This window comes from Acomys russatus, chromosome 10 (genome assembly GCF_903995435.1).
Source record: "Acomys russatus chromosome 10, mAcoRus1.1, whole genome shotgun sequence".
Taxonomy (NCBI): Eukaryota; Metazoa; Chordata; class Mammalia; order Rodentia; family Muridae; genus Acomys; species Acomys russatus.
The window spans coordinates 28,611,584-28,626,766 of NC_067146.1; the positions used below are offsets into that span (position 1 = coordinate 28,611,584).

General features: G+C 39.1%; 1 protein-coding gene across 3 annotated transcripts in view; it reads right to left on the bottom strand.

Moving 5' to 3' along the window:
* Positions 1-6,737, bottom strand: part of Phf14 (PHD finger protein 14) — a 144,697-nt gene extending 137,960 nt beyond the window's left edge. For 2 of the 3 annotated variants that reach the window (XM_051151924.1, XM_051151925.1), the window contains exons 1-2: positions 6,294-6,737; positions 5,745-5,855 (exon numbers count right to left, since the gene is read on the bottom strand). In XM_051151924.1, coding sequence (XP_051007881.1) covers positions 5,745-5,855; position 6,294 — 112 coding nt within the window. In that variant the 5' untranslated portion in view covers positions 6,295-6,737. The remainder of the gene's footprint in view (positions 1-5,744; positions 5,856-6,293) is intronic. The other variant, XM_051151926.1, reaches the window with a different exon arrangement.
* Between the last annotated feature and the right edge of the window lie 8,446 nt (positions 6,738-15,183).

Sequence of the window (15,183 nt, forward strand, 5' to 3'; positions counted from 1 at the left end):
TGCCTACACTAAGGCCAATAAATAAAAATTTAAAACATTTACACAGGAGGATAAATGGAAGTGGAGAAAGAAGAGGGAGAAAGGACTTTGTATCAATTATAAAATCTATAGAAAACCAAATTGTCTGAACGTATAATCGAAAAAATGGAAATGTTAAAATAATGTAAAGCATTATTGCTTCCCCAAAATTTTAATTTCTATGAATTCAACTTTCCTTGACCTCGAAAATTAACTGGGAATTGAAGATGCAAAAAGTAATCAGAATATCTCAATCAGAAACCCCACTTAATGGCTAACAATAAAACTATTCTGTATTTTAGTTAGCTCATGTAATAGGTGAAAACAACGGATTTTCAATGACTCAATGAAATTACTACCAAGACTATGAGCCTACTCAAAACCACCTTTGTTCTAAACAATCTCACACAGGACAAAAGTACACTATCATCCAAGCTTTAGGTCCTTAGGGTTCAAACCTTTGGAGCCAGGAATGTATAAATTTAGAAACATTCATATTTTATGAGAGTAATTTAGAATATGCATAATATACTGCATTACTACCACATTGATGATCACGGCACTATTCTATAATCAAATATAATAGTTCAATAGCATAAAGCACAAGTATTTACAAAGCATGAGAAATGGCACAAATTAGCTGCTGGTTTTAGACAGGTTTTGCTATAAAACTAGTTTCTGTCAAACCTAAAGTCTTACAGATCTCTGAGCTTTTTGGATTTAAATACTGTGGACTCAGTATCTTTGCCAACCATATGAATTGATTTCAGTTCAAAGAGTTCTATAAATCATTAAGAAAATTTGGATTTTTAAAGCACTCACAATAATTACACCTAACCTACAAAGAAAAATCAAGTCCTAGCAAAAACTGACAATAATTTCTACAAATGTTTTAAATAATGGTCTTCTGAGAAGTAAGCAGAATTCTCTAACTACTTCAAAGGCAGAAAGGGATCTCTTATGCACATTAAAGAAAATTATGACAGAGGTAACACCATAATCAAGAAAGCTAGCAGGTAGCCAAGAAGGAAAGGTCCTAGTCAGTTAGTTGTCTATAAGATATTTTAACACAAAAACTTAAGAGGAGATGCACAATTAAGCTCACTAGTACAGTGTGGGTTCCTGATGAGGATTCAACTTCCTAATACCTGGTAAACTTTGCAAATGTCATGGACTTTGTGGTTTTATTTTCCATGTCAACACTAACACCAATTATTTTCAAATATAGAGGTAAACTAATATTCTTTGGTTTTGTTTTATAATCATGTCTGAGCACAGTGCAATTTTAAGATTCAATTGTTTTACATTTATCAATGTATTATTACAAGAACATGACATTCTTTTTTCAGATTCATACTAGTAAGTTGCTCAACGTTTTAGTCACAGAACATAACATCTTAGTCATAATCTAACAACAGGACCAGGATCTCTGGAAAGTCAATTTTTCATCTGATTAGCCATCCCTTCTTTTTGGTACATATTAACTTGAGAAACAGTTATTTATTCATATGCACAGATGAATAATAATGACAATGAGAAAACAGGTCCACAGCTGGCTACACTTTTAAAGGCTGTAAAGGAAGAACACTTCTATTACCAGGATGTCAGAGAACACCTTTACCCCATGCTGCCTCTCATTCATGTGGAAAAAAGGAAAGCAAGGGAAGGAAGCCAAGAGGGGGGGGACAAGGAATCATGTTAAGAAATTAGACAGATAGCCCAAATAAAGCTCTCTTTGCAGAAGAACAGAGTTACTTACTCCCACGTCTACAATGAACTTTTTTTACATTTAAAAATAACTTTAAAATTGAATCCTATTCATTTAATTCCGGAATTTTAAAAAGCAAACCTCCAAAACAGACAGTATGTCAGGATCTCTCAAAGCAACAGTCATTTCAACTGTTAAAAAAAGTTTTAATTACAGAACTCAAAAATCTCTTGACAATATTCAGATTATATAAATTTAACAATCTGTAGTCATCAGTATCATTACAACAAAGCTCATTTTTTCCTTCATAGCATATTAAACAATACAATTAGTACAGTTTAGAAATTTACAACTATGAAATATAATCTTTGTCCAACAATTCCATAAACTGCTTATTCTTTTCATAGGCCCAGCACAGCAAGAATTATCACCATAACTAATAGTAAATAACAGATCACTAGTCTACTGGTTAATACTGAGTAATGCTGGAGCCACCTTTAACTGATTCTGTTTCTCTTGATAGAAGAGCCCATCACTCAACACAACTAATACTCTACTGACTCTAGTCACAGACGTGCCATATTGCATTTTCTGGGTAATTCTAAATTGGAACTTCTCTAGTTTGGACAACTCTTTCCCCAAAAGATATGTACTAGTTCCTAGAAACACTGGCAGTCACGAGGTAGGTACAACAGGTAGGGAAGACACTACAGGAATCAAGTACCAGACAAAGATGCTCTAAAGGTCACCGATATACTACACAGGACAAACCTCCACAACAAAGAATTAGCCAGCACCGAATGCCAATAGTGCCAAGGCCTTTTGAGAAACCCACATCTAAAGCAAGACCTCAATCTCATTGTTTTCTAGGCATGTTTCTTTTACTATTCTTTTTACTTGGTCCTAACTCCAACGAGAAATAACATTTCCATGTCTCGACACCTTTAATGTTTAATATTTCCCTCACCAAGATGATTTACCTCTAAACATTGTTAGTTCACAGCTCCTTCCCTGACTACCCAAATTGATCTATATTAAGCTGGTCTAAAATAATCCTTTCTCCTGACTTGAACTATATACATAGTCAACCACTCCCTGTAACATTTACTAATCATTACTTAATAATTGCAATCTAACCATTTAGCTGTGGTTTCACTATAACATTTGGAAAAGTGTTAAATGAAATGCTAATGAATAAAACGTGACCAACTTACACAGGTTAAGCAAAATGCACTACCAACAAACAAACAAAAACCTACTAGTGCCTCAACCTGACCCTTCTAGTTAGATTACTTCTAGGCAAAATGGCCTCATTACATAACTAATAAACCATCAAGATCTAAAGGTAACCCACATTACTTTGCACAGCAAAGAAAGTGGGAAAGGGCAGGACACCACTAGTTTATATTGTTAATAAATTAATTAATGCTCACATCTTCAATAACATTCAATTCAGATAACTATCCCTCCTTTTAGGCACAAGTCAAATAAAACATTTTACTTAAGCTAAAACCATGAAATTCCCAATACTGGGCTTGTTTTGACCTACGAAATCAGGAGCTGGAGAGATGGCTTAGAGGTTAAGAGCACTGGGTGCTCTGCCAGAGGACCTGGATTCAATTCTTAGCATCCACATGGCAACTCAGAACTGGCTATAACTCTGTAAGGGTAATAGACCTACAAAATCAGTCATTTGTATGTGGTTCCATCTAACGTTTCCACATGATTCTTCTGGTGGTCATGATTATAATTTCAACTGTGCCCTGTCTTAGGGCATATATATTTTATTGTCTTCAATGAAATAGGAGCAGAAATAGTGCTGATCTAGCATAATTCAACAAACATCTCAGCTATGAGCACCAACAAATGTGGCCAAAAACGGAAAAGAAGACTCAATTACCAGGGACTATTATTTTAAATAAAATAATTTCCCACTAGCTCCTTTTCACAATAACATGAAAAAAAAAAAAACAACTACAAAAAAAAAACTTGTGACCTGAATCTTAGCTCACATAAACTTGCAAGGAGCTGGGGCAGTAAATAACTGGGGACTACATGACAAGAGGTGACAGAGAGTATGAGTTTTTGAGTATTTTTAGGGGACATTTATTAGCCTAATATACTATCCTTTCAACAATAATTAGTAAACATCAATGTCTGGAATCTGGGCTTGGCATGATAACATACACTCTTCTTATGGTAGCTTAGCATTATTTCATCCCTTGTAAAGAGAATGCCTATTAATAACTCCACCTCAATAAACAAGAAAACAAATCTATCAAATCAGGATTTATTGAAACAAAACCATTTGGAACATTTAAAGAAAGTAACTTTTGGAGTTTGTTTCATAAATTGCTATCTTCCAACCAGTAAGTATCAACTTTTTTTCAGTTTAGAATCTCACTGGCATACCAATATTACCTTTAAGCAGAGAATATTCCTGTTAGTCATCCCTAAGAAGACATTTTACCTCCTTTCCCTTTCCTTTCTTTTCCTTCTTTGAAAGTACCAAACATCAGTGAATCAAATAAATAGGGGATAAAGAGCTGCAAAGTAAAGGTTAAAAAAACGGTTAATCAAGGTAAGCTTATTAAGTGTTCATTGCTGGAGTGAAGTCATCAGTTATGACAATATCCAGGCCATTCTGATTTGAGATTACATCAATCCACTCTTAGTATCTAAACAATGAAAAGATTTTGTAGTCAGACCCACTGGATCTATAAGTTTCTGAATACCTCATGAGCAATCCTTTAAAGTCAGTACCTCTGTGACTATAAAGGAATCTCTCCTTAATGAGTTAGTATAAAGGTTAAATGAGGCCCGATATCAAATAATGTAAGCCCTGTTTGCTGACATACTATTAAGAGTAACACAACACAAACTATTTCTGGTTTGTTCTGTTCTGTGTATCTTTGACTGACCCGAAATCACTCTGTAGCCCAGGCTGACCTCGAGCTCACAGTGATCCACCTGCCTCTGCCTCCCAAGTGCTGGGATTAAAGGCTTGAGCCACCAACACTTAACTGATATAAATTTATTTCATCTCCTCTCAACAGCTCTAGAAAGATAACAGAGGGAGCCGGAGAAAGGGAGCAAGATGTTTCATAATCTCCAACTGCATGATGGGACACTAAACCGCATTAGGGGGCTGGTAGTCTGGAAGCGAAGCAACGCACAAGGCCCTGAGTGTGACCCCAGCACTTCAAGAAAAGAAGCCACGAGAGGGATGAAGCTACAAAGGCTTTTTATTTCTCATTTTATCTAAATGTTCGTCAGAAGGGGTAGAAATACAAAAACTGTTTAAGGTTCAAGTGTCCACTGACGTTTTTTCAGATATAACAGCCCATCTGATTTGGTTTCTCAAATTCCTTTTAATTAAAACTTAATATATTAAGTACACATTAAGCACAAAGAAGAACATTCACAAAAGACAACCATAATGTTCTGTTTCTGCTTTTATACTATGTGCTCAGCATCTTTTTACATCACTAACTAGAATAAGCAAGCAGGTATGCTGTACCCAAGCTCTGAAGCTCCTGTTTTAAAGCCAGAGGTTCCTTGGACTAACTTTATACTGTAAGAGAGTGCACAAAAAGAACTCCTCCTCTAAGAGTGCCCCATGAGCTGAAATGAGAATAGCCCTGCTCAAGGCTAATTATGCTCCATATTATTCTTAACATACTCTCTACATCTGGGGCATCTCAAGTCACTTGAATATATAAACATAAATATAATTGTGGGAAATGTGGGAATAAAATGAGAAAACCAATATTGTGTCTTTGAAAAGGATCCTTCCTTAGCAATTAATAATCAGAAAATCTGAAGGGAAGCAAAAGTCATGCTATCTAGTTGAAAGGATCTTAGGGAAATGTGGGAAAGAAAGCAAATGGCCAAAATTAAGTTTTGTGGTTTTCCTGTAAATGAACATTTTAATCAAAAACCGGTTCAAAAACTAAAAAGTTAAAAATGCACTCAACTACAGAAAGGTGGGAAGGGCAAAGAGAAAGGAAACGTTTACCTGAAGCATCTCCAACTTTAAAATCACTGTCATCTGAACTATCATAATCAAGAGCTTCCAGGAGAGAAGCAGCCAAAGGCTTCACCTGCCTCCTCTTGGAGCTGCGATCCACTGTTAAGAGAAAATAGTACAGTCATTTTACAATCTCACCAAACAGCGAAAGCTGTGGTGCTGAGGGCGATAAGAATGACTTTGTTCAGGGAACCACTGAGTGAGTTCACACACGGGGCTTGGGGGAGAAGTTGGGTTTGGGGACAGCTGGCTGCAGGCCTGGTTGCCCCTGGGGTGCGGCTAAGACCAAATCAAACCAAGCCAAAATCCTCGCCTAACTTCTGTGCCTGCCCGATAAACCCTCATTCAGACACCACAATGAACAGAAGCATCCACCCCAAGGCATCCCAGAAGCCAGGGCTCATTCCAAAGGACCACAGAGCAGCTTCTAACCAAGGGTTCGTCTGCCCTGAAGGACCCACCCATCCCTCCCTGCTCCGCCAATACTGACTTCTGGAAGAAAGAACAGAGGGGAGCGGGGGTCTCGGGTACACTTACTAAGGAATCCGTGAGGTGGTCGTTTGGACACCTAGAGAGGCTGCGGGAGGCAAGGCAGCAGGGACGCGCAGAGGGTCAAGGAGACTAGCCGGAGAGCAGCGGTTAGAACAGGGCAGTGCGCCGACCGAGCAGGGGCGACCCTGGGGGCGGGCCGCCGTCCCACCCCCCGCCCCGCGCCCGCCCGGCGCCCCTTTTTTTCCCTGTGCTCCCCGGCCGGAGGCGCCGGGCCCGAACCGGCCGCCCTGGGAGGTGAACTGCTCCCGTAAAAGCCAGAAATCAAAAAAGAAAACTTTATTAGCCTGCACCAGAAACAAGAAAAGACCCAGGATTTCCACAGTCGGAGGCTTACTGTCAGAGACAATAGAAAGAACGACCCGGATACAGCTCTGACAAGAAGGAAGTGAATACCACCGGCTGAAAGCTGCCGCTAGCATAGGAGCTCAGAACGCCTGCGCAAAAGCACTCTCTGCCAGACAGAGCCGAAAGCAGCCGAGTTAAGCCGACTGGAACCGAGTAACTTCTGGCCGATCAGAGGGTTCGCTCAGAGCCCCGGAAGCTCCGCCCACAGCCTAGTCTCTGAAACCACTCCCCATCTCCTTCAGGTCATGAAACATCAGTTACTGATTCTGGTTTACATTTTCTATCTTAAAGAGCTACTAAAAGCCATAACTGATATCTACGTACCCCATCAGCACCTACTTCTTCAGTGAATTGCTTTTCCTCAAATAGGAATGCACAAAAATGTATTTTCTGCCAAACTTTGTAAATGAGAATTGTTATGTCACACCCAAAAGGAATTTTTTTTGTTTTGTTTTTTGTTTGTTTGTTTTGTCTTTGTGTGTGTGTGTGTGTGTGTGTGTGTGTGTGTGTGTGTGTGTGTGTGTGTGTGTGTGTGTGTGTGTGCTTTCTGAGACAGGGTCTCTCTGTGTAGCCTTGGCTGTCCTGGAATTTTTGTTTCTTGAATAAGATTCTGATCATAGTGACCTAGGAGTTTGTTTCTTGATGTGATTACTAGCTCTCTCTCTCCTGAAGACAAGATGCCCTGCCTAGTACTCAGCCTTGTCTACATCAGATCCTATGAATAAGCCTTCCAAGCTACAAGGGACATTGTAATATTTAATAAATGAGACCCCTCACAATAGGTACAAAATGTAATGCCTTGCCAATAGGGTAAACTCTGCATGAGGATTCCAAGAAAGAAGCTAAGGCTCATTGAAAGACAACTCATGGGCCGATATCCTAATTACCAAGTACTTTGCGGCCCAGAGGTGGTGCTTTCTGCAATGTGGGTGTGCTCTAAGGGTTAAAAAGAATCACGTGAATAAAATAGACGCTCACAAAAACAAGCTGCACATGGCAAAAAACATGCTTTTCCATAGGGGTAATAAACAAATAACAATATCCAGTTGTAATGAATGATCCTATCTCCTACACATGGGAGGAGCAAGAAAACACACTCCAAGATCAATTCCATGTTTTGGAGAAACTGAGGTCCCCAGGCTCTTGTTTTTCTTGGAGGAGTCTCACAATTCTCACAAAACTCCATCCTAGGACTGTGTTGCAACAAAACCTACTACACTGAACCTCTCTAAAGCATATACATTATGAAAGGAATTTAAATAGAGTGTATTTACTCCCCTATATACGGAGGGAGACAATGCCTCAACTAGCTATTTTACTCCACCAACTAAAAACTCCAGTGCTGGGAATTGGTTCCATCTTGTTAAGTCATTGGCCAAGGGGCTCCCATAGAACCCTTCAAATATCAGAGACGATTACTTGCCCCATACAATGTGATGGTAGGTCCCTATTTGCTGAAGACACTGGTCCTCAACTAGATTTTTCATGCCTAATGATTAGTATTTATGGTCCTTGTGGTGGTTGGAATACATATGGCCCCTTAGACTCAGGAGTTTTAATGCTTGGCCCATAACAAGTGGCACCATTAGGAGATGTGGAGGAAATGTGCCACTGTAGAGATGGGCTTTGGGGTCTCCTATGCTCAAGCCTAGTGTGTCACACAGTTCCACAGTTCCCTTCTGCTACCTGTGAATCAAGATGTAGACCTCTCAGTTCCCTCTCCAGCACCATGTCTGCTTGGATGCTGCCATGCTTCCCACCATGATGATCATGGATTAAATCTCTGAAACTGTAAGTCAGCACCAGTTAAACGTTTCCTTTTATAAGAGGTGCTTTGGTCGTTGTGTCTCTTCACAGTAATACAACCTTAACTAAGACAGGGCTAGAAGGTGCTCTGCACAGTACAAGAAGAGAAAGGTAATCATCAATATCACCAGCCACAAACACTGAGATCTATAACAGCATCCTGCCTGCAACATAGGCTGGTGCAATAGTAGCACAAAGGTTTTGGGAGTAACCAACCACTTTTTGATAGGAAGGCATTCTGTATAAATAAGCCACAACACTCAGAATTACTAAGACAGGAAAAAAGAAATAACGAATACAACCATGACAAAATTCCTTTCACAAGTCTATTGTGATGCTGTTTGTCTTTGTTTTCCAAGGTCCAGTCTTGCCTGAAACTAGTCCAGCCTGATCTTGAAGTCACAGTAATTACCTGTCATAACCTCTCAAATGCTGGGAATAGAGGAATGTGCCACCATGCCCAGTTTGGTAAGTTTCTCAGGCTGTGTGTCTATACAATAGGAAATAGTAGCTGATGCCGAATTATAAAAATTGTTTTTAAGATTCTTTCTAAGTCCATTAAAAATGAGGAAATGTGTACTAGATATGACAGTCATTCAACAGTTCCAGATGTCTTCTATTCTAAAAAAAGTTACTAAAACATTATGATCTGAAGCAGTCTTAGCAGTTATTAAACTACTCTTATTACTGAGATTAGACAAAGGTTTGAATGAAACAAGTAAGACTCATTCATTCATTCCACAAAGATATGTCGAATGGTAGTCTGTTTTGCATGGGAAATGCAGTGTTTTGAAAACCTGCATATGAAACTTGTAGAAATCAAATCACAGAATGCAATGAGAAACTAGCTTTTTACTAAAACATGTTTTAAAAATACCATGTGTATCAATTTAGGGAACACACCTTATGAAAAGTGATTATAGTCTTTTCCCCCGCCATAGCATAAGATACAGTTGAAGATATAATCAAGTAAATTACTGTTTGTTACTCTGAGCAATACGAAAAAGAATATACATGCTAAAAGAGGAGAAAACACAACGACAAGGCATTTTAGAGAAATTTATATTTATATTCAGACACAAAGATTTTTCTGAGACTGAGTTTCTCTATGCAGCCCTGGCTGTCCTGGGACCAGCTCTGTAGACCAGACTGGCTTTTAATTCCACAGAAATCTGTCAGCCTGCCTCCCAAGTGCTGGGATTAAAGGTGTGTACCACCACAGCCTGGCTCTGACACAGAAATGTAAATATGCATCTAAATTGGGGGTTTAGGTGAGGAGTAAAGAGAGACAAAGATGTTTAAAACCAGAAATCTCCAGGGCTAAAAGCATTTTGAGACTAAAAATCTGATTGGCACACTAATGTGTTTAAGAAATAAAAGAAAAAGAAATTTTTACCACTTTGATTTAAGATTCATTTGATATGTTTTGGTGTTGCAGAATGTTTAATCCCACTGTGAACTCTGAGATTGTTAACTGTAAAAACCTGTTTCTTGTTTGGCCATAACACACACCTTTAATGCAAGAACTTTCTGTTTACTATAAACAGGCGATTACGGTATGGTTCAGGCAGCCCTAATAAACATCTTTAATAAAAGAGCTTTCTGTACACAGGATTTAATAAAGTTAGCCCTAGTTCAAGGGGTAGAACAAGAAACCAGCTGATAGGGATTAAGGGGAGGAGAGACTTTGACTTGGGTGCTATTTAAGACAGCATGGGTAAAAGAAGGGGCTTTTTAAGCCTTAAGGAGTAAGCTTTCAGCTTTGGGCTTTTTGGGTTTGCCTCTGAGACTTGAGCTGAGTAGGAAGGCCAGCTGGGAGCTTTCTCTGCTGCTCTGAGCTAGCAGGTTTTTCACCCTAGCATCTGGCTCCTAAGTCTTTATTGGTAAAACCAAAAAATTAGGATTTCATTTTTTTAAAACAACAATTTGATTGAAAACACAGGGAGAATGTTATTACCAATAAAAGATTTTGTATTGAGAAATAATTAATTAAATTGCCAGGTATAATCACCTGGAACAAAATACCTATAGATCACAGTCACTGGGGCAACAAGTACTTCTTATAATAGACCACTAAGATGGAACAAAAATAAATAAGTAAATAAATAAATGGCCTGAGCTGGACTGAAAAGCAGCTTTAAGCACTGTGTGTGTGTGTGTGTGTGTGTGTGTGTGTGTGTGTGTGTGTATAATTTAGAACTCTGGGCTTTTGTTCATAGTGTGTGTGTGTGTGTGTATGTGTGTATTATATATGCATATCACATATATGCAAAATATTTAACACATAGTATTTAATATATATGATGTGCAAAAACCTAGAGATTTAAATTCTTGCCTCAAAACTTGTGTAAAGAAATACAGCGTCTCTGTTATTCAGAGCTAGGATTTCTCAGTGTGGGCACTGTGGATATTTTGGGCTAAATAATGTGCTGTAGAAGGTGACCCTGTGTTTGTAAGATGCTCCAGCTCCTTCCCTCTACCTACTACACGCCAAATAAGAGCTGTGACAACTACAAATGTAGCCACATTTTGCCAAATGTCCCTTAGAAAGAAAAGTCCGCTGCACTAGCCTCACTCGTGCCTCTGAGAATCATTGCTCTAAAAGAAGGTCAACTCACAGAAATCACTGAACAACCACAATAGCCAGTGACCCAGTTTGTGAGCATTGTGTATATTGATTGGTAAGGATACCCGAAAATTTGACAATAGGCTACAACATCAGAGAGCCTCTTTGTCAGCATAATTAGACCTTTCTTTCTTGTTGAAATTGTACTCATCTGCCCTCCTCATCTGTATGACAGGTTTCAGAGTCCTTGAAACGGGACTGCAGTTGTGATTTAGGTTTTCTCTTAAGAGGACATTTGTAAATAGAAGCAGAGAGTAGCTCATTTCCTGCAGTGTCGCAGCAAACTCTAATACAGAGCTGCCTATCTTGCTGAAGACATTCGAACGCAGGCCCTTTCCAGAGATAAAAAGGCTTTGTAAGGATGTTGTGCCAGAGAGCTTCATGACACAAGCTACAGTCATCAGAGAGGACGAGGCCTCCACAAGACCGGGCCACCTGTGTTCTCTAAGAAAACAGGCTGAGCAAGCCATAGGCAGTAAGAGCACCCCTCCGTGGCTCTGCATCAGCTCTTGCCACCAGGCTCCTGCTCTGTTTGAGTTCCTGTCTTGACTTCTTTCATTGATGTACTATGGTGTGGAAGCATAATCCCTTTCCTCCACCACTTGCTTGGTCATGGTGTTTCCTCAAAACAGAACCCCAGCTAAGACAGATGCTAGGTCTTCTCTTTTTTTTTTTTTTTTGTTTTTTGTTTTGTTTTGTTTTGTTTTGTTTTGTTTTGTTTTGTTTTTGCTTGTTTTTGTTTTTTCAAGACAGGGTTTCTCTGTGTAGCCTTGGCTGTCCTGGACTCGCTTTGTAGACCAGACTGGCTTCGAACTCACAGCGATTCGCCTGCCTCTGCCTCCCGAGTGCTGGGATTAAAGGAGTGCGCCACCACGCCCGGCCACTAGGTCTTCTCTTGTCCACCCCTGTTACATGCACCGAATCTTACGTTACAGTGGGATCTCACGTCCTGACCATAAAGGCAATGGTGTTTTTCCCTATAGTAGGAATAGTCTCCTATGCAAACTGGAATCATATTTAACAAAGGGCCAATACTTTAAAATATTATATAGAACTAATTAAAATTCTGTTGGGGATGGTAGGCCATATGACCAATGTTCAGCCATCTTGTCAGAGCCTAGGTTTCTCTCTCTCCAGTAGTCTGTCATTTACCAGAAACCAGCTGACCCTGTCTTGGTTCAGCAGTTAGATTAAAGATAAGATATAGATGGAGCCACCCTGTTGTAGTTTAGCAGTTAGATTAGATAAAGATAGCAAAATATTCGGTGTGGCAGAACATTGTGACCTGCTTGGAATTCCTCGTATCTTGAGATACCCTGCAACTGGGTTACCATAGCAATATTCTTCCCTGCCCCCTGCCTTATAAAACCCTCTACCTGAAAAATAAAATTTGAGAGCTTGATCAAAGACTTGCTCTCCTTCTTCGTGTCTTGTGTTCTGTCTCTATAAAGAGAATTCTCCTCCCGAGCGTTAGTCGAACCTCTGCTGGCTGGGACAATATTCCACACATAGAATATAAAATATCAGCTTTAAGCTAAACACCTTTAAAAATGAACCTTATCATATTTAAAGGGATGCCTAGGAGGGCACAGATGTAGGATGAAAATGTAGTTTTCCTTTTTCTTTCTTTCTTTCTTTCTTTCTTTCTTCCTCTTCCTCTTCCTCTTCTTCTTCTTCTTCTTCTTCTTCTTCTTCTTCTTCTTCTTCTTCTTCTTCTTCTTCATTGTTGGTTTTTCAAGACTTGGTTTCTCTGTGTAACAAGCCCTGGATCCTTGACTCATTTTGTAGATCAGGTTGGCCTCGAACTCACAGAGATCCATCTGCGTCTGCCTTCTGAATGCTGGGATTAAAGGCATGTACCACCATGCCTGGCTGGAAAATGTAGTTTTCATGACTTTTTCCTTCTGTCTCTTCCAGTTCCTAGTGATCCTTGGAGTTTCTGGGCTTGCAACAAATGCAATCACTGCAACTCTCTTTACATGGTCTTCTCTCTCTCTCTCTCTCTCTCTCTCTCTCTCTCTCTCTCTCTCTCTCCCTCTTTCTCTCTCTCTCTCCCTCCCTCCCTCCCTCTTTCTCTCTTTCTGAGTGTGTGTGTGTGTGTATCATATATATATCACCTTCTTTTTGTAAGGATTCTAATAATTTGATTTAGGATCCACTCTAATACAATGTCACCTTATTAAATTAAGTTCATCCATAAGTACCCTAATTTTCCAAGTAAGTTCACATTAGAAGGTTGTATGTATCCATGGATTCGAGGGAGGCATAATTCAACCCATATATTATGTACAGATAAATATGATCTGCATCATCTAAACAACTAATTCTTTTATGTCTGGAAGTGAAGTCCTGAAAATTTGTATCAAATAAATTTATGCATAATATTTTACTAGGACCACAAAGTTTGAAACTTAATATTTCTTTGATAAAGCTTCTAAAGTCATTCTGGTTGAGATTACAAAACGAATTAGCTGTTTCATTTCATGTTTTCTCTTTATTTACTTTCATTTTTATTCATGTGTATATGTGTGTGTCTGTATAAGTGTGTGTCGCACATGGGCAGGTGCCCACGGAAGCAAAAAAGTCATTTCATCCTATAATTGGAGGTACAGGCAGCTGTATCCTATGTAATACGGGTTCTGGGTCCTCTGCAAAAGTAGCAAGCACAGAGCTGGAGAGATGGCTCAGAGTGAAAGAGTACTGGCTATTCTTCCAAAGGTCCTGAATTCAATTCCCAGAGACCACATGGTGGCTCACAACCATCTATAACATTATCTGATGCCTTCTTCTGGCCTGCAGGTGTATATGCAGATAGGCACTCATATACATAAAATTAAAAAAAAAAAAAAGAGCAGCAAGTGCTCCTAGCTTGTGAGCTATCTCTTTAGTCCCCATGATTTATTTAGCCTTCCCTGCCTACCAGCTCTGGAAACAGTGAAGAGGAGAGAAGAGAAAGTATTTTTGGATCCACGGTACAGAGAATGGGGCAGGCAGTGAACATAGCAACCTGCTGTTGAAGAGAGGCCGAGGAACGAAGGAATAAAGAAATACTAGAACCAAACATGTGTGGTACAAATTGAAGGTCTTAAAGTCCAGGAGACCTTTATTTCTCTGTCTCTCTCACATGCTTACTGTCTGTCTGTCTTTGTCTCCTTGGGCCAACCCCAGTACTTTATTTAAGGTGAAGTTCAGTTTTTTTCATTACAGATTCCACCATGATTTTTCTAATCTTTTACAATCAATAGGGCACTCAAAAATCAATAAAGAAAGAAAACAGTCTAATGAAGAAATACAGTTTTTTATAACCTACAATAACGCATACAGCAAAAGTTAATCAATATCCAAGCAATGGTCAACATGACCTGATAATTATTTCTTAAACAGTACTCAGGAAAGTTTAATCATAATTTTCCCCGGGCTAAAGCTGTTGTGTTTACATGACTGTCATAGCAACATAGCTTGAGCTAAATGTTCGATAATAAATAAAAGGCTTGACTTCCTCCTAGTCCCAAACCAACAGGTGTGCTATCTAAGCCTAGACTAACTGTCAAGGGGTTCTCTATAAAATATCTGTAAAGCATTCCAAGTCCACCTTCTATTGCTCTCAAAGCAAATTCTCAAGAAACTTTTCTACAGCTAAAACTATCTATCCAGGGTTGTTATGTCAAAGTCCTAACTTTCTTTTATGCAGTTTCTGCTTGGTTTCTCTCAGTCACAGAAAAAAAAAAACTCTAACATTGTTTCAACCCTTTGACCAGATGCCTTTTTTTAATATTCTCTGTTGAAAAAAAGTTTTCCCTATGTGAGTTTTATTAGGGCTCATAGTCACAGTAAGAAATAGAAAGAAAAACAGTTTTAGAAGAAAAAGCAGATTTCAAGGTAATTTTTACACCCAGATCATATATAATATTTAAGGACAGTGGTGATCAGCCAGAGATCTTAGGAACTTTGTCAAGCAAACCCTCAACAGCTGTTCTGGATGTCTAGAGATCATGCTGGACAGTTGGAGACATCTGGAACTTTGTCAAGCGAACCCACTATGACTTGTCCTTGTGTCTGTGACAAGCCTCACTATGCACCAACTATGCTTATATGTAT